General features: G+C 45.1%; 1 protein-coding gene and 1 pseudogene across 8 annotated transcripts in view; both read right to left on the bottom strand.

Moving 5' to 3' along the window:
- The window catches only part of LOC110506188 (uncharacterized), a 53,258-nt gene extending 30,896 nt beyond the window's left edge, over positions 1-22,362 (bottom strand). For 7 of the 8 annotated variants that reach the window (XM_090239193.1, XM_090239186.1, XM_090239187.1 and 4 more), the window contains exons 1-16: positions 22,162-22,362; positions 20,013-20,075; positions 18,602-18,772; positions 17,354-17,509; positions 17,073-17,186; positions 13,154-13,324; positions 12,068-12,256; positions 11,055-11,177; positions 10,577-10,690; positions 9,499-9,796; positions 8,761-8,876; positions 8,320-8,437; positions 5,918-6,009; positions 4,303-4,453; positions 1,075-1,190; positions 627-759 (exon numbers count right to left, since the gene is read on the bottom strand). In XM_090239193.1, the coding sequence (XP_090095319.1) occupies positions 627-759; positions 1,075-1,190; positions 4,303-4,453; positions 5,918-6,009; positions 8,320-8,437; positions 8,761-8,876; positions 9,499-9,796; positions 10,577-10,690; positions 11,055-11,177; positions 12,068-12,256; positions 13,154-13,324; positions 17,073-17,186; positions 17,354-17,509; positions 18,602-18,772; positions 20,013-20,057 (2,107 nt within the window). In that variant the 5' untranslated portion in view covers positions 20,058-20,075; positions 22,162-22,362. The remainder of the gene's footprint in view (positions 1-626; positions 760-1,074; positions 1,191-4,302; positions 4,454-5,917; positions 6,010-8,319; positions 8,438-8,760; positions 8,877-9,498; positions 9,797-10,576; positions 10,691-11,054; positions 11,178-12,067; positions 12,257-13,153; positions 13,325-17,072; positions 17,187-17,353; positions 17,510-18,601; positions 18,773-20,012; positions 20,076-22,161) is intronic. The other variant, XM_090239189.1, reaches the window with a different exon arrangement.
- Positions 22,363-23,198: 836 nt separating this feature from the next.
- Positions 23,199-26,826, bottom strand: LOC118965050 (guanylyl cyclase-activating protein 2-like; annotated as a pseudogene).
- Between the last annotated feature and the right edge of the window lie 833 nt (positions 26,827-27,659).

The following is a 27,659-nucleotide window of genomic DNA, read 5'->3' as shown; positions in this document are numbered from 1 at the left end:
CAGTCACAACTGAAACATTTCCATGCAAACATATTGTTGTGATGGATTACAATGTTTATGATAGTTGGCCTGCTACTTGCCCCATGCAAGGTCACCGGTTTTTGGACATTTATTTATATTTTTTGTCCCATTAAAAACCATGAACCTTTCAACACAGTGAATGTGTCAAACACAAGGAGAGATAAGAGGAAAAAGAAGAACAGACAGGGCATGCCAAACACTCACCACGGACGGGGGGAAACTCTCCACCTAAATTCATATGAACTGACAAGAGTTCAATGCATTCCACATGGACCAACATCGTAGCGAGCCAAATACTAGCCAGTTCAACCAGCATGCACATGTTCAAATAATAACCACCTCAACTTGTGATGAGATAACACAAAAGCCCACAGATGAGTCAACCTTAGGGAATGTATCCACTCTGGGGTTGAATGTGTTAGACTGGAGGGAGAACAAACACCCACATGTAAAACCCCCAAAACGGCAGAGGAGTGTTAGAATGACAAAAAAACAACCCAAATGACTACAACATCTCAAGCTCCCAAAATGGTGGTGGCTGGGTGACAAATGCACAAAAAGTGACAACGTGCATGCCAGCGTAGACTGACTAGTGGGTCTCACACCTGTGTTGGGGGAAGTGTACTCAGGCCACCAACCTCCCATGTTCTCCCCCTCCTCCATCGGGGTGGTGCTCTCAGATCCGCCACTGTGTGGGTCCTGGTGGAACGCTTGCTTGCCATCAAACTCAAAGTCCTCCTGCGTGGGGGTGGGGTGACAATACTCATTTTAGTCTAGTGACTGAAGTACATTTTGTCTGGGATGTTACAGAGGACAGCGTACAAATCTAATGTCAGACAGAACTACAGTAACATTTAATCTCCCTTGTTATACTGATCATCTACAGGTATCCTTGCTGGCCGTGACCATGTGACCACACTCTCCGAGTTATTATTATTGCTGTCTTATTCATTCCCAGCTCTGAACTCCCCACACCCTCCTTCTGCCAAATCACTCACCCATCTTGCCACCTCCCCTCCATCATTCATTCTCCCTCTCCTTTTTACTCCGTACCTGCAGGCTGTGTTGGTGGGCGGTGCCTCCCATTTTCTTGCCGCCCCTATGTAGCCCTGTGAGACCCCGGGCCTGCACCAGCTCCTCCTCCAACTCCTGCTGCCGGCTGGCCAGCACTGGATCGGAGCAGCCGGGAAAGAACCAGTCATCCTCAATCAGTTTTGTGCCACAGGGAAGGGGAGGGAGCGATGAGGGGGGTGTTTTTGGGTTACAGAGTTGAACCCCAGAGATGCATTACAGGAGGGGGGTAGAGAGATGGAGAGACAGAGATGGAGAGACAGATGGAGAGACAGAGATGGAGAGACAGAGATGTAGAGACAGATGTAGAGACAGAGATGTAGAGACAGAGATGTAGAGACAGAGATGGAGAGACAGAGATGGAGAGACAGATGGAGAGACAGATGGAGAGACAGATGGAGAGACCGAGATGGAGAGACAGATGGAGAGACCGAGATGGAGAGACAGATGGAGAGACAGATGGAGAGACAGAGATGGAGAGACAGAGATGTAGAGAGAGATGTAGAGACAGAGATGGAGAGACAGAGATGGAGAGACAGAGATGGAGAGACAGATGGAGAGACAGATGGAGAGACAGATGGAGAGACAGATGGAGAGACAGATGTAGAGACAGATGTAGAGACAGATGTAGAGACAGATGGAGAGACAGATGGAGAGACAGATGGAGAGACAGATGGAGAGACAGATGGAGAGACAGATGGAGAGATAGAGGATGGTTTAAGAAAGACAGATGATACAGGGAAAGGAGGGAGTGAGACAGAGATAATGGATAAGGAGAGAAGAGTGACAGAGGGTGAAAGTCAAGAGGGAAAGACTGCAAAAAGGTACGCTCACCCAATGGATGAACACACAACAGCAGCATTGCACACAAGGAAACGTGCATACTCACTCCAGAGAGGAGAGAAAGAGAGCACTCCAGACTCCTATGAGTGTGTGTTCTTTACATACGTGTGTGTGTGTGTGTGTGTGTGTGTGTGTGTGTGTGTGTGTGTGTGTGTGTGTGTGTGTGTGTGTGTGTGTGTGTGTGTGTGTGTGTGTGTGTGTGTGTGGATTGCGTGGCTGTGTAGACTTTCCTAAAAGCAGAGTTTCTGGTCAAAGCCATGCACAACTAATAGGGAGGGAGACAGGCAGCAACCAAACACGAGGAGGATGGAAGGGGGGCGGGCTGGGGCAGTGGTTGCAATGTCTTTACGGCTCAAGGAGACTGTACTGCAACAACATTTTCAATGGTGATTTGGCATACTGGAAAGCAGGGAGGTCACAGCCATTCCGACTGAAAGCTGCCCACATTGTGATTGGACTGTGATCAGTGGTCACTACATTTTTAATTATCAGTGGTCACTAGTCAGTGATTGGACCATCAAGGGGAAGGGGGGGTAGCAATCACATTTATGTCAAATTGATCAATCAGGGCCAACAATTTGCACAAAACTCATTCCCATCTGTTTTGTGATATCAGGTAGATGTGGGAGGGGTGGGGGAGGAGTAGCTAAAAGCAAAGAGTGACAGAGAAAGGGGTTTCATTGGGTGACAGAGAGAAGGGTTTCATTGGGTGAGGATTGCAGATGTGGTAGTGCAAAGTGGTCAATGTAGCCAAGCGAATAAAAACAATTGTCATTTATTTTCAATGAGGGACTCTTTAGATTCTTGAATTCCAAGGAATCTCCTTTAACAGAATGAACTTATGGAATTGACTCCATATCATTTATTAAGTGATGAGCAATCATTGAATGGACATGACAATATTTCATTGACAGCCAGTTGTTGTTTAGATGTTAAGATGAGCTCCAGAAACCAAGTTTGAGTAGGAATGCACCAATCAGATATTGCAACAGTTAGCTACTTCAGCAACTAAAAGCAGCAAGGGTGGCGGTATTACACAGGCAAATGACAACAATGAGGTTAGCAAGCGTTAGTAAAGATGGGTAGATGATTGGAGAGGACAAAAGTGTTGAAAAACAGCACCACTTGCAGTGTGCGCGTGTGTGTGTTAGAAGACACAAAACTCCCTCAAGCTATTATGTCAGTATATTATATAATTCCACATCATCTGTCAAGTAACTATGCTCACAATGACATCACAACTGTGGCCTAGAATTTTCACTTTAGTGTTTAGTGGTTTAGATATAGCCTCATTTTTCTATGAATTAAACAATAAGGATATTTCACAATTCTATTAGAGGAGAGTCTTCTAGGGCTCTTTTGATTGGTTTATTAATTCTTTATAAACAAGATCATTGGTTTCTTTCTTTTTTATAAAGAAGATCATTGGTTTATTTCTTTTTTCCATACAAGCTCCGCCCTCAGTTAGTCCTAATTCCAGTGTTAGCGTTAGCCTTCCCACCACCATTGAAGCCTTGTCATTTTGTTGTGTTAATATGTTTTGCAGATCAGTTCAAGGACAGTGTCATTATGAAGTCAACGGAGTCCGAAAGTGGCAGGGAAAGTTGGGGGAGGGAGAGACGGAAGGAAGGAGAGAGGGAAGGAAGGAGAGAGGGAAGGAAGGAGAGAGGGAGGGGAAAGTGGGAGGGAAGGAAACTTAAAAAGAGAGGAAGATACTGAAAGAAACACTACATGGAGGAAGAGGGACAAATAAAAAGCACAGGCCTCCACTGTACTGCCTCCAGTTTACCCCGGAGGAGGTGAAAAGGATCCTGGGAAACTGAGGACAGTACAGTGGGCACAGGCTTTTGCTGAGGGGGATGGGCCTGCATGCACAAAACTGATGGGAAACAGGTTCTTGTTGGCTGCCCCCATCCCAGGAGCAGGGAGCGGAGGAGGAGGGGGGGAGGACATGGGGTAGGGGTTGGGGGGGGCGCAGAGCCAGAACGAAAAGCTCGCCGGGGACGGATGGTTGGAGGGAAAAAAATGAAACAAAAAATAAACATGCTCAGTTGGACAGTGAGGGGCTCTCAAACAACAACAGAAGACATTGAACTTTAACAGATAACTTCTCTAGAATTCCCTCCCACCTTCCTTCCTCCCTGTTTCCTTGGGTAAAAGATGTATGCTGTTTGACAGTATATAACAAAAGGTTTGGACGGAGTGGTAGCTGTGTTCTGTGTCATCGAGGGAGGCGGGTTAGCGGCTTCTGGGTGATACGACTGTTGCATTTCGGTCTGAGGTGAGGTTTAGTGTCTGTGGTGTGTGGTAGTGCCAGTGCGCCCTGTGTGTGTGTGGATCACCCACCAGTGGTGACAGGGCCCTTACCCTCTCTCTCCTCCTCCATGTGGCTCATGCGCAGGGCCATGGTGGCCTTTTCCTCACGGGCACGGTCCCTGGCCGTCACCGCCTCCGACACCATCTCCTGCCAGTCCAGCACCTGGCTCTGGGCGTCGTCGGCGCTACCTGACTCGCTGGCCTAGTGTGTGTAGGATCAGAAAGACATGAGAAGCAGGATATTGGTTTGGGGGTGGAGGAAGTATTGGGTCCAGAGATAAGGTATTTATTCTCATCCAGGGATTACTCAACATGGGAGAATGTGGTGTTTGATTTCATCTGAGAACAAGTGTCTTTCCATCAGAGAAGTGAAGTGGTCAATAGGATAGACGTGTCAGATGTGTTTGGTGTACGGTGCCAGCAGGGTTTCTGTGAGGAAAATGAGGCGCCAGACATTTCATCTGCAGAATTTGCATTTACCAGATCATTTTGAATGTACCGGATCTGGAGGAGGAGCGGGAGGAGACGCTGTGGAGTACCGGACCCATATGTATTGGGTGCGTAACCTGATTACGTCCTCCACCCAAGGTGCTGAGAAATCCCATTACGGTAATAGATTACGGTAATACATCTGAACAGAACATACAACTGGAGGATACAACGCCATGAATCCTCCTTCTTACTTTGTAGATGTTAGAATAACTGTCCACGTTTACTGTTCCTCAGTCGACAAGAAGAAACCAACAGCAACATCACTAGTCTATGACAATCTACTATCCCCCACAGTAGAAAAGTTAACCTGTTCTATTGTTCAGCTTATCTTTCTTTGTGAGAAAGAAATAGCCTTTTCCAAACAGACTCTGGGACAGTTGTGGGACGATAGATCCCAAAATCCTACAACAAGTAGGACTAGGATACATCAAAAAAACGTTAAAAAGCAATGAGGATGATGCAACAGATCAGAACATTTAGCTTGAAATGTTGATAAACTATTATTTCTTCACATTAGAAGTGCAGCAACGCGCACAAGGCAGTAGGCTACAGGCGAATGTTTGTTCCCTAATGCAATTAACGGACCGCATCAGACAGCAAGTTCATGAGACAGAGATAAAACATTTAGCAGGGAGATCTAATGATGCAACAACTAGCACGGGCTGCTAATATGACGAGGGTTGAAGTTTGGCAACTGGTCAACGAAACAAAGTTGATTTGAAAACCAATAGAAGATGAGAGAAACCGGCTGCTGGTTTCAATGGCATAAGGAAGTCTTTCTAAAATACTTTAGGCTACTTTGATGCAAGGTAAGACATGCCTCACAAACAATTAAGTATACGTTTTCAAAATGCATACTGCTTCCAGCTCATTGCAAAGTGGTGTGGGACATGCTGAAGCCTGCCTACCTATGCACTTGATTGGTGAATGTAAAACGCGCTTCAATTACCAGATGGGGGGGTAAAGCCGGCGATTACTGGTTAATGGAAACCTTGAGTGACAGTCAAGGTATGCATCCATAGATGAACCCATCTACCCCTCACTGGTTTCCCCAACATTGAGTATCAAGTATCATGACTCGACACCACTACTGCACTGCATGCCGGGATGTAGGTGGTACTTCCTCGTTGCAGTGCATGTTGGGGGTACCGTCTGGTGGGGTTTGAACTCTGACCTGAGAGGCGGCTCTCTTGGTGACCTGCTCCAGGTCGGAGGCCATCTTCCTCTGCTGCTCCTCGTACACCACCAGCTTGGCCTCCAGTACATCTACAGGAGGACAGAGGACATGTTAACATCTACATGAGGACAAAAGACATGTTAACCACCTCCAGCACATCTACATGAGGACAGAGGACATGTTAACCTCCTCCAGTACATCTACAGGAGGACAGAGGACATGTTAACCTGTTAGAGCTCTAGGGGCGCTATTTCATTTTTGGATAAAAAACGTTCCCGTTTTAAGCGCGATATTTTGTCACGAAAAGATGCTCGACTATGCATATTCTTGACAGTTTTGGAAAGAAAACACTCTGAAGTTTCAGAATCTGCAAAGATTTTGTCTATAAATGCCCCAGAACTCATTCTACAGGCGAAACCAAGATGATGCATCACCCAGGAATTAGCAGAATTTCTGAAGCTCTGTTTTCCATTCTCTCCTTATATGGCTGTGATTGCGCAACGAATGAGCCTACACTTTCTGTCGTTCGCCCAAGGTCTTAGCAGCATTGTGACGTATTTGTAGGCATATCATTGGAAGATTGACCATAAGAGACTACATTTTCCAAGTGTCCGCCTGGTGTCCTGCGTCGAATTCGGTGCGCAATTGCCAGCTGCTTCTACTTTACCATTTGATTCAGGGGAGAAAGCATGTGTCCAAGAACGATGTATCAATGAAGAGATATGTGAAAAACACCTTGATGATTGATTCTAAACAACGTTTGCCATGTTTTCAGTCGATATTATGGAGTTAATTTGGAAAAAAGTTCGCGTTTTGAGGACTGAATTTTCGGATTTTTTTTGGTATTCAAATGTGATGTATAAAACGGAGCTATTTCTAATACACAAGGAATCTTTTTGGAAAAACTGAGCATCTGCTATCTAACTGAGAGTATCCTCATTGAAAACATCAGAAGTTCTTCAAAGGTAAATGATTTTATTTGAAGGCTTTTATGTTTTTGTTAATGTTGCGTGCTGGATGCTAACGCTAATGCTAACGCTAAATGCTAACGCGAAATGCTAACGCTAGCTAGCTACTTTTACACAAATGATTGTTTTCCTATGGTTGAGAAGCATATTTTGAAAATCTGAGATGACAGTGTTGTTTACAAAAGGCTAAGCTTGAGAGATGGCATATTTATTTCATTTCATTTGCGATTTTCATAAATAGTTAACGTTGTGTTATGCTAATGAGCTTGCTGATAGATTTACACAATCCTGGATACAGGGGTTTTTTCATAGCTAAACGTGACGCAGAAAACGGAGCGATTTGTCCTAAACAAATAATCTTTCAGGAAAAACTGAACATTTGCTATCTGAGAGTCTCCTCATTGAAAACATCTGAAGTTCTTCAAAGGTAAATGATTTTATTTGAATGCTTTTCTGTTTTTTTGTGTAAATGTTGCCAGCTGAATGCTAATGCTAAATGCTACGTTAGCCATCAATACTGTTACACAAATGCTTGTTTTGCAATGGTTGAGAAGCATATTTTGAAAATCTGAGATGACAGTGTTGTTAACAAAAGGCTAAGCTTGAGAGCTAGCATATTTATTTCATTTCATTTGCGATTTTCATGAATAGTTAACGTTGCGTTATGGTAATGAGCTTGAGTCTGTATTCACGATCCCGGATCCGGGATGGGGAGATCAGAAAGGTTAACCACCTCCAGTACATCTACAGGAGGACAGAGGACATGTTAACCTCCTCCAGTACATCTACAGGAGGACAGAGGACATGTTAACCTCCTCCAGTACATCTACAGGAGGACAGAGGACATGTTAACCTCCTCCAGTACATCTACAGGAGGACAGAGGACATGTTAACCTCCTCCAGTACATCTACAGGAGGACAGAGGACATGTTAGAGACAGAACACAATGTAAACAGATTCTGAATAACACGCTGAAGGTACATTGACAAAGATCAAACAGAACAAGCGACCAAAATAACATACAGATGTACAAGGCTGAAACAGATCACTTGTAAACATGGGGAGCCGTTGCTCATTTAGATGGTCTTCAAACCTCTTGTAAATCCTCACCAGACGACACAGAGATTAGTTTCAGTACAGAGATCATCTAGAGAACATCTGCAGTAGAAAACCCTTTTCACTTTGAATTTAAAGAAATGCTTTTTTTTCTAGCGTTGCTAAATTCTCCAAAAACGCTAGACAAAAGAGGGGTGGGGTGTTTGCTAAATACCCAATTAACACATCATTTTTTAAAGAGTTATAAATGATAACACCAAGGAGAAGTCCACAATAAGATAACGTGCTAGCTAGTTTTGTAAGTGTTAAGTTCATTACACCATGGTCCAGATAAGTGTAGTCAGGTGATTGATGATAGTTGAAGACTCTCCTCACCGTTCTTGGCCTTGATCTCGTCGTACTGCTCCAGCTTCCACAGTGTCTCCTCCCGCTCCTCCTCCAGATCCGTGACGCGGCTACGCAGGGACGTCACGTCAGGGCCCACTCTGCCAGACTGGAGAAGGGTCAAATTTCACAGGTCAAGGAAAGCTCAGCGCAACATGTCTGGTTCTTGAATGAGACTAAACGTGTATGACATACATTCAGGGCAACATTTTCCCTCTCCCAAAGACACGTGCCCTCTGAGCATACTAATCATAGAAGTCTAAATAGATGGGAGCTCGGAATTCAACTCTGCTAAAATAATTGCCCTCTTCTCACAGACCATTGTTACAGAAAAGTTATAACATTGATCATCACGCTGCTGATTATAAATGTACTCATCCTGCCTATTTAAAATGTTACAATTAGTTTGCTAGATATAACTGGATCTCTTACCTGGCTTTTCCTCAGCTCGTCCTCCAGCTGTCGAATACGAGACTTTGACCAGGCTTTTATCTTCAGGAACTTGGCTTCCGATTTACTGGCCTCCTCAGATTTCAGCTTGGCTTGTGCTGCGAGAGACGAGAAAGAAGGGGGGGGAGAGAGAGAAAGAAGGTGGGGAGACAGAGAGAAAGAAGGGGGGGGGGAGACAGAGAGAGAAAGAAGGGGGGGAGAGAGAAAGAAGGGAGACAGAGAGAGAAAGAAGGGGGGGAGACAGAGAGAGAAAGAAGGGGGGAGACAGAGAGAGAAAGAAGGGGGGGAGACAGAGAGAGAAAGAAGGGGGGGAGACAGAGAGAGAAAGAAGGGGGGGAGACAGAGAGAGAAAGAAGGGGGGGAGACAGAGAGAGAAAGAAGGGGGGGAGACAGAGAGAGAAAGAAGGGGGGGAGACAGCGAGAGAAAGAAGGGGGGGAGACAGAGAGAGAAAGAAGGGGGGGAGACAGAGAGAGAAAGAAGGGGGGGAGACAGAGAGAGAAAGAAGGGGGGGAGACAGAGAGAGAAAGAAGGGGGGGAGACAGAGAGAGAAAGAAGGGGGGGAGACAGAGAGAGAAAGGAGAGTGACAGGAGAAAAGCAGATCATGAGATCTTCACAATACCTGAAGAAGAGCTTAACATCCCAGGAAGCCCATCAACATAATCTAAGCATCATATGGTCTGAATGTGTGTATCTGTCCACACCTGTACCGACTACCTACCTTCCAGCTCGTTCATCCTCTGGGCCGTGGTTGGAGAATCCCCGCCGCTCCCTGCTTGCGTTTGGGTCTGAAGCTCGGCGACAGGGGTCCTTCCCAGCTCCTCCTGTAGCTGCCCGCGAAGTGCCTGCTCCCGCTCGGCCAGCTGGGCCTCGTGGCACTCGGCGGCACGGCGCAGCTCGCCCTGATGCTTCTCCAAGAGGTCACGCAGCTGAGCCCGCATCACGTGCTTCTCAGCCTCCATCTTGGACCCGAGGCTCTCGCGCTCCACCTGCAGCCGCCGCGCCCGCTCCACAAGGTCCTGGGAGAGAAAAAGAGGGATGAGGGAAGGAGGGACAATTGGTGATCACTGTTCTAAGCTAGGGTTGTCGCGAGAGAGATTCCATCATAAGGGGATTGGTCTCCCTCATCTGAAGTTAATTAGTCCAGAGTCACTGTTGATAGTGGCAGACCCTGGCCGTCACGCCACTCTCCGAGGGTGTCCGGAGAGATGGGATACGCAAAAAACACATTTAGAATTCACACAGGCGTATTAATACACACTTGTATGTGTATGAAATAGGACAAATATAAAGCACCCACCAAATTACTATTCATTATAGTAGTAGCCATCACCAAGACTGTATCCTTGATTCTCCACCCTCTTCCTAGTAGTGTGCACTTGCACACTCCCTGTAAGGGATCTAATAGCATTGGATTGATGTAAGAGTAGTCTGGAGAGAGTTCTCGTCATTGTTAAATGTATGCAGGAAGGTTTGGAAGTGGACACACACTTTGGGAGAAAGGAAGAGAATTGGAACGTAGCCCATATTGTTTCGGCCCACCCTTCCAATGGGTATAGCTGTTAACACCCATGTGGTTCCTTATAATATATCATAATATATGCCATTTAGCAGAAGTTTTTATCCAAAGTGACATACAGTCATGTGTGCATACATTCTTCATATGGGTGGCCCCAGCGGGAAACAAACCCCCTGATCCAGGCGGTGCAAGCGCCATGCTCCACCTGAGACACAAAGAGGACCCCTTAAAGGGATAGTTCACCTTAAATAATGTTTGACCTACTTAAATAACCCCTCACCTTGATCTGCTGGTCTCTGGAGTCCACCTCCCCCTGGAGGACATCAATCACCTGGTTTTTACCCTGCAGCACCTCCTCCTTCTCATGTAGTTTCTGTTTCAGAGCCTTCAGGAGCTGGGGAGGACAGACAGCCATGTCAGCAACTACACTACCCACGGTGCACAGCAGTGATACTGTATATCACAACTTGATCTTGTGGTCACACTAGGACATTGCATGTTGTAACTGGAAATGTTTCACTTTTGGTACAATTCGCTGGATGTATAACTGTTTTGAAACAGAATGTTCCTTCCAATGACCTAAGATAGAATAATCTATAGTGTATCTACAGCTAGCATGCAGCCGGGTTACAGAGTTCAGAATGAATAGAGTAACTTGACGGAATAAGGACAATTTAAAGTGGGTTCATAGTAGATTTTACTGGTCATTTTAATGGTAAAACAAAAGTAACAGTGGTAAATCCTCTAGTCTAGTTTACCTGTTCCAGATCAGCACTGGCGTCAGACTTGGCGGCCAACTTGAAGAGCTCCTGCTCATGCATCTGGTTGACCTCCATTAGCTTGTTGTCTTTCTGCAGAATAATGTCTTTAAACGTCTGGATCTGAAACGATAGTTCATTCAGAAGACATTTGTGAAGCTTGAATACATGGCTGGTCACAGCTGGTCTGACGGAAGCTTGAATACACGGCTGGTCTGACAGGGAAGCTTGAATACACGGCTGGTCTGACAGGGAAGCTTGAATACACGGCTGGTCTGACAGGGAAGCTTGAATACACGGCTGGTCTGACAGGGAAGCTTGAATACACAGCTGGTCTGACAGGGAAGCTTGAATACACGGCTGGTCACGGCTGGTCTGACAGGGAAGCTTGAATACACGGCTGGTCTGACAGGGAAGCTTGAATACACGGCTGGTCTGACAGGGAAGCTTGAATACACGGCTGGTCTGACAGGGAAGCTTGAATACACAGCTGGTCTGACAGGGAAGCTTGAATACACGGCTGGTCACGGCTGGTCTGACAGGGAAGCTTGAATACACAGCTGGTCTGACAGGGAAGCTTGAATACACGGCTGGTCACGGCTAGTCTGACAGGGAAGCTTGAATATACGGCTGGTCTGACAGGGAAGCTTGAATACACGGCTGGTCACGGCTGGTCTGACAGGGAAGCTTGAATACACGGCTGGTCACGGCTGGTCTGACAGGGAAATAGAGCGTTTGCGATTTCTTCAGCTGATGAGGTGAACAGTGATGTGATTGGCCAAGACACAGAAAACATGAAAAAGCTGATTTTACAGGGACGGGGGAGGAGTTGAGTTGTAACTGGATGTTTTGTTTTTGTTTTAATGTTTATCTGTCATTAATAAATGTGACGATAAATGTGATGATTAAAAAAATAGTACATCTCTTGTAATCTAAAGTCAAACAGATTTGCTGATAAATCACGTTAAAAAAAATCACATCTGCGAAATCTGTGATTTTTCACCATAACCTACGTTTTGCTTGTACATGTTCTCCTTGTCCTCGAAGGCGGCCTTTTCTGTGACTAGGAGCTCCTTGAGGCTCTCAGTCTGCTCCTGCAGCAGGCTGTAACGTTCATCACCCTCGCCCACCTTCCTGGTCAGACTTAGGACCAGCAGCTGCAGCTCCGCCAGGGAGCCCGCTCCGCTCTCCTCCGGCAATGCCTGGAAAACCACCCAAAAACCTTGTATTAGATTGTGTGGTGGGATACCTTGTATTAGATTGTGTGGTGAGATACCTCATATTAGATTGTGTGGTGAGAAACCTCGTATTAGATTGTGTAGTGTGATACCTCGTATTAGATTGTGTGGTGTGTGGTGAGATACCTCGTGTTAGATTGTGTGGTGAGAAACCTTGTATTAGATTGTGTGGTGGGATACCTCGTGTTAGATTGTGTGGTGAGATACCTCGTATTAGATTGTGTGGTGGGATACCTCGTGTTAGATTGTGTGGTGGGATACCTCATATTAGATTGTGTGGTGGGATACCTCGTATTAGATTGTGTGGTGGGATACCTCGTGTTAGATTGTGTGGTGGGATACCTTATATTAGATTGTGTGGTGAGAAACCTCGTGTTAGATTGTGTGGTGAGATACCTCGTATTAGATTGTGTGGTGAGATACCTCGTATTAGATTGTGTGGTGGGATACCTCGTATTAGATTGTGTGGTGAGATACCTCGTATTAGATTGTGTGGTGAGATACCTCGTGTTAGATTGTGTGGTGAGATACCTCGTATTAGATTGTGTGGTGGGATACCTCGTATTAGATTGTGTGGTGAGATACCTCGTATTAGATTGTGTGGTGAGATACCTCGTATTAGATTGTGTGGTGGGATACCTCGTGTTAGATTGTGTGCATGAGGTCAAGAATAATATGACTGTGCTGGTCACACCCCATGTATCTCCAGGACCAGGGCTGGTGACTACTGTTTCTGGTACCCCCAACATCTCTCTGAAATCCGTAGTGTCCCAATAGCAGAAGCATCATTGTTGGGTCGTGCCAATTTGTCCATGTGATGTATATTTCAAAGACAATAAAGCTTCTGGAATTTGTATTTACCATGAGCTCCGTGTCGGGTTGGGCTGGAGGCGTGGCCGTCTGCTCTCCGGTGGCCATGCCAGTCTGCAGGTGGACTATGTAGGCCTCCTTCTCTGACAGCTTCCTGTTTCGCTCCACCAGCATGGCGTCCATGTCCGCACCACGCTGCCTCTGGGCCTCCAGCTCTCGTGACTGGTAGAGGGAAAGACGTGGGCACGGGTCAGATGCACATCGGTGCACACACACCGTAAACACTCAAACACAAAAAATATATACTCATTCACACACACAACAACATTCAAACACAAAAAATATACTCACTCACACACACAACAACACTCAAGCACTAAAAATATATACTCATTCACACACACACAGTAGACACAACAACATTCAAACACAAAAAATATATACTCATTCACACACAATTTTGAGAATTTTCCACCAAACACCTTGAAGATACTGGATCAGGTACAACTAAGTATGAAAAGACAGACACACTATACATACACACTTGATGGACAAAGCAACCTGAACCACAAACATAACTAAACACCTATTCTCTATTTAACAGTGTAGGCCTTGGTTACAAGATCGACCTGGGATGGATCGACCTGGGATGGATCGACCTGGGATGGATCGACCTGGGATGGATTGACCTAAAAATGGATTGACCTAAAAATGGATTGACCTAAAAATGGATTGACCTAAAAATGGATTGACCTGGGATGGTTTGACCTAAGATGGATTGACCTGGGATGAATTGACCTAAAAATGGATTGACCTGGGATGGATTGACCTAAAAATGGATTGACCTGGGATGGATTGACCTAAAAATGGATTGACCTGGGATGGATTGACCTAAAAATGGATTGACCTGGGATGGATTGACCTAAAAATGGATTGACCTTGGATGGATTGACCTGGGATGGATTGACCTAAAAATGGATTGACCTAAAAATGGATTGACCTAAAAATGGATTGACCTCGGATGGATTGACCTAAAAATGGATTGACCTGGGATGGATTGACCTAAAAATGGATTGACCTGGGATGGATTGACCTAAAAATGGATTGACCTAAAAATGGATTGACCTGGGATGGATTGACCTAAAAATGGATTGACCTTGGATGGATTGACCTGGGATGGATTGACCTAAAAATGGATTGACCTGGGATGGATTGACCTAAAAATGGATTGACCTGGGATGGATTGACCTAAAAATGGATTGACCTGGGATGGATTGACCTAAAAATGGATTGACCTTGGATGGATTGACCTGGGATGGATTGACCTAAAAATGGATTGACCTTGGATGGATTGACCTGGGATGGATTGACCTAAAAATGGATTGACCTAAAAATGGATTGACCTAAAAATGGATTGACCTGGGATGGATTGACCTAAAATGGATTGACCTAAAATGGATTGACCTAAAAATGGATTGACCTAAAATGGATTGACCTGGGTCTAGATGAAAATGATAAATTGTATTACATGTTATCAGGTAATAATATGAATAAAGCACGCCACCTTATCCTCCGAAGGAGACATGTCTTTATAAGGGCCCAACTGTCTACTGTACATCGTTTTCTGTTTATGCATACATGTGTATAGATGATGTAATGCATTATAGATGATGCCTCTACCATGTTTGACTAGGATTGTTTTTAGTGTCTCAAAACTGAGTGGTCCACATTGTGGTTTGAAAAATCTGTATTTTTTATCATTGTGGAGTGACACTAAATGATAAACTCCTACTCCTAGTAGGAAAAATCACTTCGTAGATAAGAGGATGGAGGAAAACACCTCAGTCACATTCATTAGGGCATGACGTAACAAAACGGTTTGCAACAGAAAACAAGTCCAGGCAGTACTTCTCTGTTCCAGTCCGTTTTCTTGCACTTGGTGCCTAATGAACAGGACCCATGTTAGCTGTGGCCTGAGGGCACCTTGCAGGAGATAATAACACTATGCCAACTCATTCCTCACATCCTTGCTGGAGGACATTGGCTTCCCTTATCTGTCCGCTGGCTAAGGAAACATGGACCTGGGCTTTCTGCTCAGGAACAAGGTGATGTTTCTATTTGGAGTGGTGACATTCTCTTGTTACTACAGTTATGTAGGCAAAAAAATAAAGGGTTGTTTTAAAAAAGTTAGTTCACAATCACACTGGATTGACGAAAGCCATGTTCTATACAACTCATACACAGAGTATTAAAGCATTTTTACTGTGGAATGTTTTAGTTGTGACACACTAAAGTCCACTGGAACACTAACAGTATTGTCATGGCCTTAGCTTAGTAACACAGTATTTATGTATTTGTGTACTGTTTGTGTATGTACACTGCATTGGGAAAGTATTCAGGCCCCTTCCCTTTTTCAACATTTTGATACGTTACAGCCTTATTCTAAAAAAACTGAAATACCTTATTTACATAAGTATTCAGACCCTTTGCTATGAGACTCAAAATTAAAATGTTGAATCAAAATGTCCATTGTTCATCCTTGAGATGTTTCTACAACTTGAATGGAGTCCACCTGTGGGAAATTCAATTGATTGAGCATGATTTGAAAAGGCACACACCTGTCTATATAAGGTCCCACAGTTGACAGTGTATGTCAAAGCAAAAATCAAACCATGAGGTCAAACATTTCTGCAACATTGAATGTCCCTAAGAACACAGTGGACTCCATCATTCTTAAAAATAGAAGAAGTTTGGAACCACCAAGACTCTTCCTAGAGCTGGCCGCCCGGCCAAACTGAGCAATCGGGAGATGGGCCTTGGTCAGGGAGGTGACCAAGAACCCGATGGTCACGCTGACAGTGCACCAGAGTTCCTCTGTGGAGACGGGAGAACCTTCCAGAAGGACAACCATCTCTGCAGCACTCCACCAATCAGGCCTTTATGGTTGAGTGGCCAGACGGAAGCCACTTCAGTAAAAGGAACATGATAGCCTGCTAGGAGGCATCTAAAGGACTCTGACCATGAGAAAAAAGATTCTCTGGTCTGATGAAACCTAGATTGAACTATTTAGCCTGAATGCCAAGCGTCACGTTTGGAACAAACAAGGCACCATCCCTACAGTGAAGCATGGTGGTGACAGCATCATTTCAGCGGCAGGGACTGGGAGACTAGTCAGGATCGAGGGAAAGATGAACGGAGAAAAGTACAGAGAGATCCTTGATGAAAACCTGCTCCAGAGCGCTCAGGACCTCAGACTGGGGCGAAGGTTCACCTCCAGCATGTCAATAACCCTAAGCACACAGGCAATGCAGGAGTGGCTTCAGGACAAGTATTTCAATGTCCTTGAGTGGGCCAGCCAGAGCCCGGACTTGAACCCAATCGAACATCTTTGGAGAGACCTGGAAATAGCTGTGCAGTGACGCTTCCCACCTAACTTGACAGAGCTTGAGAGGATCTGCAGAGAAGAATGGGAGAAACTCCCCAAATACAGGTGTGCCAAGCTTGTAGCCTCATACCCAAGAAGACTCAAGGCTGTAATCACTGCCAAAGGTGCTTCAACAAAGTACTGAGTAAAGGGTCTGAATACTTATCTAAATGCGATATTTTTGTTTTTATGTTGTATAAATGTGCAGAAATGTCTAAAAACCTGTTTTTGCTTTGTCATTATGTGGTATTGTGTGTAGATTGATGAGCGAAAAATAATTTGTAATCAATTTTAGAATAAGGCTGTAACGTAAGAAATTGTGGAAAAAGTCTAGGGGTCTGGATACTTTCCAAATGCACCGTATATAGCAACTAAGCTTTAAACTGCAAATGTGTACATTCCCTAAACCAAACCACGTTTCATAAGGCATTATAAAGCTAGTATGAATGCTCATAGGAATGCATGTACAGTGCCTTCACATTTTTCTGCCTCAAAATGCATTCTAAAAGGGAATAGATTAGATTTTGGTGAGGGTGTAGGTAGTACCTTGACTTCCAGTTCCTCATCTCTCTGTGACAGCTGATGCTCCAGCTCCTCCACCTTCTTCCTAAGGAGGAGGATCTTCCCGCGGCTGGCCTGCTCGCTTCCCTCTGCACCTCCCTACAGGCGTCATATTCAGGGAAAAACAGGGTCAAAGGTCAGAAGGGTTACTGTGGTTTCCTGTTGCTATTGCTCACTGAACTTGGATGGGTGGATGGATGTGTCTGTCCGTCTGTCTGCGTGTGTACGTGAAAACATATGTCCATGCGTGTGTGTGAGCGTGTTACCTTCTTACTGTGGGTGGGAGTCCCCTGGCCCCCAGCTCCACCCCCGGCAGCACCTCCTTTCTTCAGCTCCTCCAGCTGGGCGCTGAGGGAGGTGACCTTGGCTTTGTTCTGGAGACGCATCTTGGACAGCTTGGCCTCGCACGCCTCCTTCTCTGCCTGTGTAGAAAAGAAGGGGGGGGGGGGGGGGGAGACATGGTATCTTTAGTTAAAGCTAGGGGTGTCACACATTCAATGTATGTCTTGCTCCGATATGGAGGGGTAGCCTACTCTTTGGAGTTATCGTGTCTTCAGCATCAAGTCTCAATAAGCATAACTGTAAAAGCTCATTTGGGCTAACTGTGCCTTTAAAAGGCCATATGGACACTGAGTTTGTGAGTTGTTTTTTATGTGATGCACTGTGCTGTGATCTCAGACTGCCTGAACACCTCTCACATATTAGCCAGTCTGTTTCTTCATTCATGCACCTTGGTTGGACTGTGAGTTAGCGATAGTAGTCTATACTATTCCCTGTGGACTCCAATCCTGTTTTACTATATAGTCTATCTATGGAGCCTCTCAGGTAGACTAAGCTATGGCTGTAGTATCAGCAGAGACCACAATGTTTCAATTGGACAAAATTAATTGGTTGTAAATTCCTCAGCAGCCCTCTTGTAGACATGGGGTGCATCCCAAATTGCACTCTATTCCCTATGTAGTGCACTACTTTTGACCAGGGCCCATCTAATCCCCATATAGTGCACTACTTTTAACCAGGGTCCATCAAATCCCTATATATTGCACATCTTTTAACCAGGGCCCATCAAATCCCTATATATTGCACATCTTTTGACCAGGGCCCAGTAGTGAACTATACAGGGAATAGGGTGACATTTGGGATGCAGAAATGGTGTCAGCACTCTGTGCAGCACAAGTGGACTTTGACTTGTAAATGAATAGACAAAAGTAACTAAACCACTCCCTGCCATTGAAACAGGATGAGTGATTCTATTGTCTTGAATTAAAAACAAACTGACAGCATATGGGCCTCACTCTGCCATGGCCGTGTTTGCATTGCGCTTTCTGATAAATGCCTCTACTTTGTCCATCACCAATCCCGGTGGCTTTAGGAGGGCCTTGAACTGCCACAATGTTGCAGTTGGTAAGACCTGATCTACGGTCAGTTTAAAAATGTTCACCTCTTAATGGTTAGGGTTAGGCCTTCGGGAGAGTGTCTAGGAGCATCATCAAACTGGAGCACACAGGACGTACCTTGAGCTGCTCGTCCTTGGTGCGCAGCGAGCCATCCTTCTCACGGATCAGCTCCTTCAGCTGGGCCACCAGCTGCTCTGTCTGGGCCAGCCGCTCCGCCACCTCCACCAGGGCTGCCTGGCCTCCTTCTCCTCCTCCAGCACCACCACCACCCTGGGGAGAGCCGAGCGCCTGGAGAGAGACCGGGGACCGAGGGTAGGATGGGGGAGAGGGAGATATGGTAGAGAGCCAGGAGAGGGAGACAGACAGACGACAAGAGAGACGAGGAGAGAGAGAGACGAGGAGAGAGAGAGAGACAAGAGAAAGACACAGATAGCGAGACAAGGTGAGAGAGAGGCGAGGAGAGAGAGCGAGAGAGACGAGAAGAGAGAGAGAGACGAGGAGAGAGAGAGCAAAGAAGAGAGACAAGGAGAGCGAGACGGGGAGAGCGAGACGGGGAGAGCGAGACGGGGAGAGCGAGACGGGTAGAGCGAGACGGGTAGAGCGAGACGGGGAGAACGAGACGAGGACAGAGAGATGAGGAGAGCGAGACGAGGAGAGCGAGACGAGGAGAGCGAGACGAGGAGAGCGAGACGAGGAGAGCGAGACGAGGAGAGCGAGACGAGGAGGGCGAGACGGGGAGGGCGAGACGGGGAGGGCGAGACGGGGAGGGCGAGACGGGGAGAGCGAGACGGGGAGAGTGAGACGGGGAGAGCGAGACGGGGAGAGCGAGACGAGGAGAGCGAGACGGGGAGAGCGACGAGGAGAGACAAGGAGAGACCGAGACAAGGAGAGACCGAGACGAGGAGAGAAAGCAACGAGGAGAGAGACACGAGAGACAGACAAGGAGAGAGAGACAATCTGTTAGTGAAAACAGAAAGCTAGCCTTCGCTGGAACAGAGGAGGGCATGGTATGGATGAGAAAGAGATGGGGTATACACAGGGGGACAGCTCCATGTCTTCACTATGGTAATGTATGGAGGGATTCTAGATGTGTGAGGACTGGATAGGTTTCAGCTAATAACATAGCCCCAATCCAATAAACGTATTATACAAACAGCTAAGGGATAAGAACAAGGAGAATGGGCTAGGCTAGGGACTGAAAGGAAAAGTCTATGGGGTTGTTGTTAGGGGTCGATTGTCGTGAATTGGGGCGGATGTGTGTGTGTGTGGGGGGGGGGGGGGGGGGGGTAGCTGTGGCTTCACTACAGGAAGTACGATTTCTGATCCTCACACAGTAAAAAGCTGTGTGCTCAGCACTCTCCCTAATCCCCCCCCCCCCCCCCCATCTATGGGGTTATGGGCTGATGGCTTTGGAAGAACACACACGACATTGCACACACGTGTATACACACATACACAAATGGGCATACTACATGTACATAGCACAGGTGCATTCCTTCACAAACAGACATGCTGGTTTAATACTTACTCCCTGGCCAGGAGTGCCATCTTCATTGGAAAACCACTTCAGCATGGTTTAGAGTGCTACTTCCTGGGGTCAAATAAACAACAGGGACATTTAGTCCACAACCAAAGCATTTAAACAAATAGGCTACCCTACAAATAACCATGACAACTAACACAGGACATTCAATGGAATTCGGGATAACGATGACTAAAATTCATCTTAGCTGGAAGCACTACTGCGGCTAGGCTAAAACTTAAGTGGCCTATCAAATTCAAGCTTCAGTGAAACTCTGAAGGTCTTGCATCAGAAGTTACGTCACTGAGCTATCTTGAGGGCTGTTTTCAACAACAACAAAATCATAGCAATGTCAGTTTCAGATCCTGGGGCTTTTTGAAGGCCTGTGCCACATAATTAATTTGTGAACACCAAACATATCCCAGAAATGTTGGAATGTCCCCCAAGAGGTTCCTCAGGCTCTAGGACCCAATACTAGCCTAGGTATTGTGAGTAGTGTGGAATGTATGAGTGAAAACAAGCATGCAAGCTTACATATAGTAGATTTTTTTACATGTTTTAAAGCTAACTCTAAAAAAAATTTTTTATTTGTTTTCTTCTTGTGACAGCAAATCCGTTTGCTTTTAAATTTTCACAACTACACTAGGGTGTCAAATAGCCCGTTTGTGAAAGGATGTCGATCCATAGCCTAACTGACATAACGCAAGACTAAGATAAGACATTCACCCCCTGTTGCGAGACGCCGACTAATGAATACACCCATGTGTTAGGCTTCTGCACCTTCGAGTGCAACACAGTGAGGCTACATTGGTTCCCACTCACAGACTAGCCTATTCCATGAACAGCTTGTTTCATGCCAGGGATAAAGCGTTTCAGAGTAGGAGTGCTGATCAAGGACCCCCCCTAAAACTGATCCAAGATCAGCACTCTGAGACTCGTTGTCAATACAGGCCCAGGTCTGTAACCGGTGCCCACGCACATTGACTCTGTACCGGTACCCCCCTGTATATAGTCTGGCTATTGTTATTTTATTGCTGCACTTGAATTACTTGTTACTTTTATTTCTTATTATTATTAATATTTTTTTAAACTGCATTGTTGGTTGGGAGCTCATAAGTAAACATTTCACTGTAAGGTCTACTACACCTGTTGTATTCAGCACATGTGACTAATGCAATTTGATTTGAGATCATGTTAGTGGAGAGGAGTTAGGAATCACTCAATTCTGGCTGCTACTAATGACAATGAGCAGTGGGTTGTTTATGATTCTGCAATCTAGACAGGTAAGGCGAGTTGTTATATTGCACAACAAGGGCTGGAAGCCAGTCATTTAACTGAGTGCCCTCCTGAGATGCTGGCAGCCAAAAGCACTTAGCTGTTTGACGCACATGTCACATGACATACAGCCAGGAGAAAATCAGGCCAAACCAGTTCACTCATGCATTCAGCAAGTCCTGCCACTCCCTCTGTGCCCAGCTGCCCAAACCTCCCTGTCTCATTCCTCGGTTCCACTGGCCCGTAACAGAACAACGTTAATAATCTCAAGCAGAAAAATGCAGGGTTGGCCCTACGAGGTTTATTACATTATCAGCCGCAGGCACCGCTGGATAGCAACGACATTATTAGTAACGTCGGTGCTGACTGCGCCATTGTAACGTTATATACAGTCATCTTTTGGCTGCTGGTTTGGAAATCCTTAATAGCATGGTAGTTAGTAATGGCTTTGAAAGATAGCCGGTTGACTGTTCACGTGTTTGTACATGTCCGCAAACCATTGTAAACTAGCTGAAATGGAGGTACTTGTTCATTTGGCTTACACTTGCTAACTACATTTACATTTGTCATTTAGCAGACCCTCTTATCCAGCGCGACTCAGCCTGTGACACAGGAGCTAACGTTGATGTAACATGACCATTTACATTTTAGCTAGCTACGTTAGCCAGCTCGACTTGGCATGCCAAATGCATCAGCATGCAAAACATGTTCTATAACGTTGCCTCCACTATGTAACTAAAGGCTACTTAATGAGTAGTATAATATAATTAATGTCAGCTATGAACCTTATCTAAGCCAGTCGGCAGCTGACAATTTTGCTAACGTTAGCTAGCATTAGCAGCTGCTTGCACTTGTCAGACAGCAAAACCCAAACGCTTACCCAATTTATCGCTTCATAAAGATGTTCATTCACATGTTATACAATGAAATCGTCAAATGGCGCATGTTTATTGCTCAAGTTAAGAAATCACAAGAGATCCGAGGTATCCTTCAATCATCAGCGGCCATGTTCGTCAGGTGAATAAAAACAGCGAAGGGACGCAACGACGCTCCTACTGCGATGCTGCGTGCGCGTGCCCAAGGTCCGCGTTCCCACGAATAAGGTACGTAATCAGGGAGGACGAGGTATATCATCTTTATAAGTACAGTATGTGTAGCCCTTCATATATACAGTGAGTCATTGGTGTAGTCCAGGGATGGGCAACTTTGATGATGGGGGGGCACAAAAAAATCTGAGCTCATCATGCAACAATTGGCTGTTGAGACTGTTCTGTTATCTGTTTTATTTTATTAATTGTAATTCACTACAAAGCTGTATTCTGTTTTGGGGGGGGAATTGATCTAAGGGCCTTCAAAAGGGGGTCAGTTGCCCATCCCCGGTGTTAATTTTTTTTATTTAACCTTTATTTTAAAAAAATTAACACCGGGGATGGGCAACTGTCGACTAGGCCTTTTGAAGGCCCTTGGATCAATTCCCCCTCAAAAACAAGTCAGTTAAGAACAAATTCTAATTTACAATGACGGCCTACACCGGCCAAACACGGACGACGTTGAGCCAATTGTGCACCGCTCTTTTGGATCCCAATCACGGCCGGTTGTGATACAGCCTGGATTCGAACCAGTGAAATGCAGTTCCTTAGATCGCTGCGCCACTTGGGAGCTTATCTAGGTTTCTAGGGTCCAACTTTGAAGGTTTATTTTTGTTTTATTTTTGAATTTTTACCCTCTTTTCTCCCCAATTTCGTGGTATCCAATTGTTAGTAGTTACTATCTTGTCTCATCGCTACAACTCCCGTAAGGGCTCAGAAGAGACGATATGGCACCATGTGTTTTGTTAATAGCTCTGTCCTTTGTCCATATCAATATATTGTCTATATATCTTACAAATATCATTGTAGGAATCCAATACCTTGAAGGTCACTTGTTGTTCTTCCTCTGCAGTTCTTCCTCCACATTATTCCTCTGCTATTCTAGGAACCACCCACAGGGCCTTATGTCCAGCTGAAGCTGGTCCAGCACCCACTGGTCCTTCTGAGCCCCATCCAGGAACTCCTCCAGGGAAATCTGGCCTGAAAACGGGAGAGATAGAGAATGAAAGGAATACCTGTATATATGTGTGTATAGATATATAGTGTACATATATACCGTATACACAATCAGTTTATCAGTACCAGTTTATTAGGTACACCACCCAGGTCACAAAAATGGTACGCTCCTACAGACTTTGAGTCACGTGGTCATGGCTTGCTATATAAAGCAGGCAGACAGGCATCAGGTTATTGTTTGATTGAACATTAGAATGGGCAAAACAAGTGACCTAAGCGACTTTGAGCGTGGTATGATCGTCGGCGCCAGGCACGCCGGTTCCAGTATCTCAGAAACGGACAGCCTCCTGGGCTTTTCACGCACAACAGTGTCTAAGGTTTACCAAGAATTGTGCGAAAAACAACCAGTTAGTGGCAATCATGTGGGCGAAAACAGCTCGTTGATGAGAAGTCGAAGGAGAATGGCATGAATCGTGCAAGCTAAAAGGCAGGCCACAAACAGGCAAATAACGGCACAGTACAACAGTGGTGTGCAGAACGGTCCTTGTCACGGATGGGCTACTGCAGCAGATGACCACACCGGGTTCTACTGCTATCAGCTAATAACAAGAAGAAGCTCCAGTGGACACGCCATCACTGGACAATTGAGGAGTGGAAAAACTTTGCCTAGTCCGATGAATCCATCATGCTGATGCTACAGGAACAGGGATCAGGATTTGGCGTAAGGATTTGGCGTAAGCAGCATGAGTCCATGGCCCCATCCTGCGCTGGTGTCAATGGTACAGGCTGGTGGCAGTGGTGTAATGGTGTGGGGAATGTTTTCCTGGCACATGTTAGGTCCCTTAGTACCGATTGAGCAATGTTTCCATGCCCTGAAGAATTCAGGCTGTTCTGGAGGCAAAGGGGGATCCGACCCAGTACTAGATGGGTGTACCTAATACTCCAATGCTTCCCACAGTTGTGTCAAGTTGGCTGGATGTCCTTTGGGTGGTGGACCATTCTTCATACACGGGAAACCGCTGAGCTTGAAAAACCCAGCAGGGTTGCAGATTTTGACACAATCCATGTCTCAATTATCTCAAGGCGTAACCATCTTTCTTTAACCAGTCTCCTTCCCTTCATCTACATTGATTGAAGTTGATTTAACAAGTGACATCCAAAAGGAATCATAGACTGACCAGGTGAAAGCTATGTTATGAAAAGAGCAAGTGTTCTTAATGTTTTGTACACTCAGTTTATATATACAGTCGGTACCTTAATGATTGACACCCTCGATAAAAGTGAGCAAAAATTACTGTATAAAATAAATATTTCAAATACTGAGCTAGATTGTATGCTAGAGAACATTTTGTAAATTGTATTATTTTAATACAATTGCTCAGAGAAAGCAATTTTGTTTAACAAGCAATATTATTTTCTCAACAAGGTAGGGGTCTTACTTATTCACACCCCTGTTTTCAAAACCTTTCAATACCTCATCTTTGAGAGGATAACGCTATTGTCTTTTTCAATAACAAAAACTATGAGTTGGAGAACATATTGGGAAGGATCTTAGACCATTCCTCCACACAGAATCCTTTCAGATCCTTGACATCCTTCTGTCTGTGCTTATGGACTGCCCTCTTCAATTCAAACCACAGGATGTCAATGGGGTTCAAGTCCGGAGACCTTAACGTTCCCCAGGACCAGTAGGGATGAGGTATTTTCTGCAGATGCATTGTACTTTCGAAGGCAAAACCCTCCGCTGGTGAGCGAGGTCAAATACCTCTATTTTCGTGTCATATGACTATTAGCACCGGTTCCGATCCAAGCACCAATGCCGTTCAGCAAACTTCTGGTGGTGCTATGGTCAGATGCCATGAAAATAGAGCTCTTAGACCACGCACACCAATGGTGGGCACAAATGTTTGCGCTCTCGTCATCTCAACATTGCTGGCTCTGCGCATATACCATCATTTGCAGAGCCGAAATGTTTTAGTATTTCCTTACTACACCCACAATGTAATGAGTGGATTGCACAAATACAGATACTACCCAGATACTACATTTCTATTGATAGACAGACACCTCCCACCTTACCATCTTTATTCTTATCCACCAGGTCAAAGATCCGGTCAGTGATTTGATCAGGGGTCAGGTTCTCCGTTTCAGATGGGTTCCCAGGCCTCTTGATATTGTAGATGATCTGCAGAGAGAGGAAGACATGAGAACATGTATTTACTATGGTGAGTGGAAGCAGGGTACATACACACATTTTGTCTAGATTGAAGCAGATGATGGTACACTACACACAAAGGTGTTTTTAATGGCTCAATATGCTGTATGTCATATCATATCAAATGTATAGTGTCATATCCCTACATATAATTAGGCTTGCTGGTTATGTGGTTTTGGTATGCACAGTTCATTAAAAAGGAGTACAATTAGCATGGGAAAATGTTGAGGCATCTCAATTTATGAGAGGATTATACACAGTATATTGTTTACATACATCACGTTCAGAAAGGATCTCTGGCAGCATACACGCTGTTTAGCTTCAGGGTACTTTAAAATAATAAGAAAGAAACCACATCTAAACATGAAACCCCTATACACTTACTTTGACAACTTGTTTTAGCTCCTTTTTGTCAAGGTGTCCGTTTCCATCTCTGTCATAAAATTTGAAAGAAGACCTCAGTCGGTCCTCGAGCTTTCCTCTAAGAACGAGGTGCACTGCTGCCACATACCCCATAAAGTCTAGTGTGTTGTCCTATGGACAAAATAAATAAATCATTTTAGAGGGAAAAACAAGGAATTAAATAAACTAAACACCAATGAATGTGATGTAGGTGAGGATCTCTGTGTGACGTTGTTACATAGTTGAGCGTTTCAGCACCAAGGACAGCGCGCGGGGATATCCAAAACAGAATCTGCGTAGAAGCCAGGGCAGACGTTTACATTTTAGTCATTTATATTTGAGCCACTTATCCAGAGCAACTTGCAGTTGCTATTAGGGTTAAGTGCCTTGCTCAAGGGCACATCAACATATATATCACCGGCTCGGGGATTGAACCAGGCTAGCGACCTTTCGGTTACTGGTCCAAAGCTATTAACAGCTAGGCTACCTGCTTACCTTTAATTAATATCTTTAATGTTGTGTTTCTCTAGGCTATATAACCAAGATATTATCACAATTAATGACTCGTTTTATAATATACAACTGTCTCAGCTTCTGACAAAGTCTACTAGCCTACTGATGTCCATGATCCCTTCCTCTGAAGATACTTAGCTTAATAAATCAGTACAAAGGTACCTAAAAACGTACATGGTTTGCATCAAACGATCGAAACACATTGTCCATGTATGCGGAATCCTCTATCGAATCGCTGTTAATTCCAGATTTTCTTGAATTTGTGTAAATGCAGGTTGCCACTGGGACACTCGCTGGCGAACTTTCGGTAAAGTTCCTGGATATGCGTGAGGGCCACCTCGTCGTCTAGCTCACTGTGCGACTGACCCATGGTTGAGCAGATCCAAGTCCTTCAAAGGTAGTCTATGAAGTTTCAATTAATAACTTGAATTGATTTCAATCGATGGTAAAGTCATCTACCACAGCCATTAATTCAACACGCTCAGAGACCACACACCAGGTTTGCGCCCACGTCAAAGAGTTTGAGGATTAACCCAACATTGCAACATTTGGCGATATTTTAGATCCGTTATAAAGCAATCCAATCAAGACAGGCGGGAACAAATCAAGATGCATCAAGCGTCAAAACCCGTGTTTATTTATCCGTTATTTTACCAGGTAAGTTGACTGAGAACATGTTCTCATTTGCAGCAACGACCTGGGGAATAGTTACAGGGGAGAGGAGGGGGATTAATGAGCCAATTGTAAACTGGGGATTATTAGGTGACCGTGATGGTTGGAGGGCCAGATTGGGAATTTAGTCAGGACTCCAGGGTTAACACCCCTACTCTTACGATAAGTGCCATGGGATCTTTAATGACCTCAGAGAGTCAGGACACCCATTTAACGTCCCATCCAAAAGACAACACCCTACACAGGGCAGTGGCCCCAATCACTGCCCCGGGGGATTGGGATTTTTTTTTAGACCAGAGGAAAGAGTGCCTCCTACTGGCCCTCCAACACCACTTCCAGCAGCATCTGGTCTCCCATCCAGGAACTGACCAGGACCAACACTGCTTAGCTTCAGAAGCAAGCCATCAGTGGTATGCAGGGTGGTATGCTGCTGGCAAGATAAGGTACTATTCCATTCTTTGGATATTTGAGGGGATTATTTAACAATTCACCAATATTAATGACTGGTGAAGTCACCCGATGACCCTCCAC

The sequence above is a fragment of the Oncorhynchus mykiss genome, chromosome 6 (genome assembly GCF_057628025.1).
Source record: "Oncorhynchus mykiss isolate SJ-2025 chromosome 6, ASM5762802v1, whole genome shotgun sequence".
Classification (NCBI taxonomy): Eukaryota; Metazoa; Chordata; class Actinopteri; order Salmoniformes; family Salmonidae; genus Oncorhynchus; species Oncorhynchus mykiss.
The sequence above is the reverse complement of the archived record's forward strand: the minus strand, read 5'-3'. Positions and strand labels throughout refer to the sequence as shown.